Source organism: Malus sylvestris, chromosome 16, assembly GCF_916048215.2.
Source record: "Malus sylvestris chromosome 16, drMalSylv7.2, whole genome shotgun sequence".
NCBI classification, from domain to species: Eukaryota; Viridiplantae; Streptophyta; class Magnoliopsida; order Rosales; family Rosaceae; genus Malus; species Malus sylvestris.
The window spans coordinates 26,160,416-26,166,110 of NC_062275.1; the positions used below are offsets into that span (position 1 = coordinate 26,160,416).

The 5,695-nt window shown below is 38.5% G+C and overlaps 1 protein-coding gene across 2 annotated transcripts; it reads left to right on the plus strand.

Annotated features, from left to right (window-relative positions):
- Window positions 1-1,141: 1,141 nt before the first annotated feature.
- On the plus strand, window positions 1,142-3,980 carry LOC126607002 (uncharacterized). Of its 2 annotated transcripts, none has more exons than XM_050274418.1 (3): window positions 1,142-1,647; window positions 2,269-2,428; window positions 3,628-3,980. In XM_050274418.1, the coding sequence occupies exons 1-2, from the start codon at window positions 1,242-1,244 to the stop codon at window positions 2,391-2,393; spliced, it is 531 nt and encodes a 176-aa protein (XP_050130375.1). In that variant the 5' UTR covers window positions 1,142-1,241; the 3' UTR covers window positions 2,394-2,428; window positions 3,628-3,980. The 2 variants fall into 2 exon arrangements, with proteins under 2 accessions (XP_050130375.1, XP_050130374.1); XM_050274417.1 differs by having other exon boundaries at window positions 1,143-1,647; window positions 3,494-3,980.
- Window positions 3,981-5,695: the final 1,715 nt, after the last annotated feature.

Consider the following 5,695-nt stretch of genomic DNA (forward strand, 5'->3'; position numbering starts at 1 on the left):
AACGGATCGGGCATAGGTATTGGGCTGCTTTAGGCGAGCCCAACCAGAAGTGGTAAGAGTGTGCTGATAACGTGTTGTACCCTATTTTATCTGATAAGGGTAAGAGGGCCGGCGACAAGGAAAAGAGAGATTGAGAGAGATGTGTTTGTTGAATTGTAGGGGAATGTGTGTGTTATCCCTCCTACATAGTGTCTTTATTTATAGTAGTCAAGGAGAGAAGAAATTTCTTCATCCCCAAGGAATATTGTAATAGGAAATGATAACTAGAATCAAATCTAATCTAGGATTTACACAATCACACTTTAACTAGGAAATTTTACAACAGTTTTCAAATTTTAGTTTTAAGTTTTTAATTTTTGCAAATTATAGGGTCGTTTGATAAGTTTTTACTTTTTAGTTTTTGCAAACTAAAAATAAAATAATTATCAACGGACTCTAAATTAAACTGAAAATGAAATAGATATCAAATTGATTTTTCACTATTCACTAGCTACATTAACAAAAGGGTAAACTACGGGGTTAACCCCCTAAATTATTACCTTAGTTGAAAGTGACCCCATGAACTATTTTTTTGGTAAATTAACCCCCTGAACCATTTAAAATAAGCCAATTAACCACTTGTCGTTAGATTTTGTCCACTATTCTGTCAAATTCAAGGGTAAATTAATCTTTTTATCATCAATTTTTACTTGTCAATTATAACCATTAGTAAAATAATGACACGTGGACACAGAATAATTCAAAAACTAAGAAACATAAAGAAAGCAAACGTTTGCATAACAGACAATTTCACATTGTTATTACATAATATTATGTGCCCACATGTCATAATTTATTGGTGGTTATAAGTGACATGTAAGAATAGATGATGAAAAAACTAATTTACCCTTGAATTTGACATAATTGTGGACAGAATCTAACGACAAGAGATTAATTAGCTTATTTCAAATAGTTTATGAGATTAATTTACCAAAAAAAATAGATAGTTCAAGGAGTCAGTTTTAGCTGAACTAATAATTCAGAGGTTAAATGACAATTTACCCTTAATAAAAACGGTTGAAAATGCTATTACACGATGTCACCTCCTTCCCACCACGTGCCGCACCTCCTCACGCACTCCCCAACCCGCGAGCAAACATCATCCCCAACGCACTCCTCCACCTTCCATAAACAGTCTCTCTCTCTCTCTCTCTCTCGCTCTCTCTCTAATTACACAGTTCCAAGTTCCAACAGTCCACCAAATGGCCCGACTCCTCACTCAAACTCTCCATCTCCGTCAATCGCTCCTTCGCCGCCCGCTCCTCCCACCCTCCCTCACCCAAGCCCACCGCGCCCGCTCCTCCCGATCCGGCAAGGCCGAGTTAATCGAGATCGAGCTCGACCCCTCCACCTCGTCGTCGCCAAGTGATTCAGAGAAATTAATGCTCAAGAAACTGGACGACATCGTTCAGACCATCGTCGTCCAGAGGGCCACGCCCGATTGGCTCCCCTTTGTCCCCGGCTCCTCGTTCTGGGTCCCACCTCGACGCGCCCCGTTGAAAGTGACCGACTTGGTTGGCAAATTGGCTGACCAGCTCACGGATGAAGAAACCCTCTCTGTGGCCACTGATCGTGGATGGCCTTGCTCCCAATTTTTCATCAATGGCGGTATGGGCAATTTCTTTTTCTTTGTTTTATGCATGTAGGAAGTGTGTTTAGTTTTTGGTGGAATTGCTGGTTATTATAAGGAATTGAACTGGGTTTTTAGTTCTAAGTATGCGTGTGAATTTTTTTTTATTGTTGTAGTTGCAAATTGTTATTAATTAGTTTTTGTTTGATGGGGGTGGTGGAATTGCTTCTTTTTACAAGGTATTGAAGTGGGTTTTTAGTTTTTGTATATACAAAATGTTTTTAATTTCTTTTTGTTTGATGGGTTTGGTGGAATTGTTGGTTTTTATCAATTGAAATGGGTTTTTAGTTTTGTTTCGTGGCACTTAATGGGACCTTTTGTGTTTGGATACCTTCAAGGGCTTCAATTGTAGCTTCATTGGTGAACATATTTGGGACATGATAGAAATGCTAAATGTTTCCGATATCCGTCATGAAATGTCTAATTGATTATGGAAAGTTGACCTGGAAGAGAATGAAATGACATCTATGCTTTTGAATGGATGAGATGAGTGCTGTTTGCTTATTTTATCATCTTCCATGCTAGTTTTAAATGCAACGGACAACTATATAAACAAATGATATGTTTTAGCTCTTAATAAATATTTTGGGTATAATCAGGTACTGGATCTGCAGAAACAAGGGAAGTGGATACGGAGGCAGAAGGATCAACAGAAATAGAGGTGGAGGTGGAGGTAAAGGTTTTGACTGATTCACAGAAGCCCTCTCGCTGTGAGGATGATTAAGGTTTTCTCATCTCTCTATCAGCCTGTTTGCTTGGGTGAGTTCCCTTACTTATGACAACCACTGATGCTCCTTTGCACGCATATCATGGCCAAAATAGTGTTGTCATTGCCCCTTAGGATATGGATTTAACTTATCTCTGTTTAGGTTTAGGCTGTTAGTTTCGACCTTGGTGGTAAACCCGCTTGTTTGTATTAATATATTGTAATTAATATCTTCAGCAATTCTGTTTGTGTTCTGTTGCTGTATAGTTTGAAATAATAACACCCAACAACAGAAGGGAATGAAATATTAAATGTTGAGCATGTTGTATGTGCATCCACGCAGTCACAACTTTATCCCCCAGATAAATGATCTTTATGAATAGAGTCTCATCGTGTATTCAGGTGTATGATCTTGTGGCTTCTCTCTCTCTTCTTTTCTAGTTTTGAATTTCTGTTTCTACGTGCTTTGCTACAACGTTCTGAGTTTGGATGATGGTGTGTGTGTCTGTGAACGGCTCTTTTAAAACTTTTCAAGGTTGAGACTAGACCAAGCTCGCTTGGCTTTGCTAAGTATCTCAAAGCTTCGAGAGAAGAAAATTTTGGGCTGTGAAGAGCCTATCGAGCTAAGGGAAAACTACACCTATGCCCGTCACACTTTGTCTGGTGTCACTTTGCCACCTGAGAAAAACTTATTTTGTGCCCCCTTGAAATTGAAAAAGTTGCAATTTGAGGTTTACCGTCAGTTTTGTCCTATTTCATATTAGATTTTGTCATATGCCAAGCGCATCACCCTTTTGTGAGGGTACTTCTATGACTCATTATCTTCTCTTTCACCCATCTCGATTCTTTTCTCTCTGCGCTTTCCTTTCTCTCTTCTTTGTCTCTCATCTCTGAACAAACACTTGGATTAGATCCAAACCCTTGTTGTGGGTATGAAAGTTGGTTTGCAGAATCTTCCCTTTTTCTCTCTCTCTCTCTCTTTTTTTCGCACCTCAGAAACTTTCTTCCCATAAAATTTAACCCCAAACCGCAAATTTCCTTTCAAGATCTGCATAAGTTTTCTCCATTCTCTCATATCTCTCTTTGATTTATGGGCTTGCATGTTTCTGCTTTGTTAGTTTCAGGTCTTTATTAGAAATGGATTACACTCATGTGTATCAACTGAATAATGGCCCCTGAGTTGGAAATCAGTCATCCTGGTTTATGTATTGTGGACAGAGGATCAATCTTCTATCTTGTGCTTGTGATTCAGAGTACGCAAAAGTGAAGAAGCCATCTTTTAGTTGTTCGGCAGCACCATATTGGACACGCGTGGCCAGACGGGACACAATGGTGTGTTCGGGTTTGGGTGGTGGAGATGATGGAAGTGTCATATGAAATTAGTGTTGTAAAATGGAGAGGACGGGATGTTGAAGATACTTGTTCTCTTGTATAAATAGCATTTATTTTGTGTTGTAGCCATATTTCATAAAACCAAAATTTTGAACTCTGTGATTAAGTTAGTGTCAGTTCAACTAAAGTCAAACTTATCAATGGTAAAATTGTTTGTAGGTTTGAGAACTCTACTAATTATTCAGGCCCGCTCAATAGCCATTTCGTTTTTAATTGTTAGTTGTTTCTTTTTTATTAGAAATAAAGAGGAAATACAAAGAAGAAAGAGGAGGGAGGTAGGAAGGATGCGAGAACACAATTTTAAGTAGGTTTTATTTTCTAGTTTTTTATTTCCAATTTTTTAACACACAATAGGAGCATAAATGTCAAGCGGAGTACCAAGGTGCTCAAGCTCAAACAACAACAAAGTCATATCTTACTAAGTATGGTCAACTAAATAAATTCTAGAACGTCATTGTTTTTGGTTTTGTGCTATGTCTTTCGTTAGATTCAAGTAGTTCAAGTCTTTTCTTACAGTCTATCCAAGTTTTTCTAAGTTTTTCTCTACCCGTATGGCCCTGAGCCTTAGTCTTGATTCGAGCAGACAAACATAACCTTTGGTGTGTACGTTATGTGGCATGTGAGCTAAGGTTTGCATATAAATTACATTTACATTTAAACTTTTTATGGGCACTCGTGTTCTTGGTAGCCATAAAAATATATTTTCCAAATGGGTTAATTAGCAAAATTTTGGGAGGAGTTCAAAAAATCCATCTCTAGTCATGTTCTCTATCCCACCTTTTAAGGTATAAATTCTACCAAAGAAAATTTTATTTAAATCCATGTAACTGTTGTAAACATTCCTAGAATAAGTATGATTGTGTAAATCCTAGATTAGATTTGATTCTAGTTATCATTTCCTATTACAACTTGTATTATTTGGAGGAGAAGGAATATCTTCTCTCCCTTTACTACTATAAATAAAGGCACAATGTAGGAGGGATAACAACACACACATTCCCCTACAATTCTACAAACACACATCTCTCTTCTCTCTTTCTCTGCCGCCGGCCCTAGTCTCTCTGTCAGCTAAAATAGACCACAACACGTTATTAGCACGCTCCTACCGCTGCGCTTAGGAATCTGACGTTGAAGAATTTTTCTGCATCAAACCAGTTCATCCATATCATCACGCAATCAGGTTCTTTCCAAACAACGGTTTTTAACTCGATATTTTGCAAGCCCTGATAGCATGAACATTCACCATGATGCATGACTCAACTTTACGTTTTACGTCTTTTAGATTCTACATAAATTGTGTATGCTTCATAATCAAAATTGCTACAATTATGTGAATTTGATATTTGTCATGAATTGAATCTTACATATGTACATGCATTGAAACTATTATTTGCATATGCATCAACGTAAATATGTGATTCATTAAAATTATACATGCATATAATATAATTGAATTGAAAAAAAAAACACATTTTTTTTTACGATTGGGACCTGGGTTCTTTAGAACCCGTGACCACCATCCTGCAGATGGGGTCTCCACGCAAGCAGAGAGCATGCAGCTCTCCTTGTTCCCAGAGAAAAAAACCCACGAAGCCAAGCCCCAAACCCAAAATCTCGACACCCTTCCTGGTGTCCCCCGACCATGGCATGGCCTACAGCCACAGCCTTGAACCTTTGGTTCATATTCTCGACGACCTGAAGTTGTCCCACGTCGACAATTGAACCGAGATTCAACGGAATCTCGTCGGAATTTTTTGAAAATTCGATTTCAATTTTTAGGGTCTTGATATCACGTCAAGATTTCATCTCCGCCGATGGATACTTGGTTCTCCGACGAACCATGGCTTGCACACACCAAGGACAACCACCTGCAGTGGCGCCGTCCTAGTTTTTCCGGCCTTCTTCCTCGGCCACGCACACCCAGCGCC

Coding starts and splice junctions, on each gene's coding strand:
- LOC126607002 (XM_050274418.1), top strand. CDS start 1,242: ATGGCCCGACTCCTCACTCAAACTCTCCATCTCCGTCAATCGCTCCTT. Junction 1,648..2,268: donor CCAATTTTTCATCAATGGCG/GTATGGGCAATT, acceptor GGGTATAATCAG/GTACTGGATCTGCAGAAACA.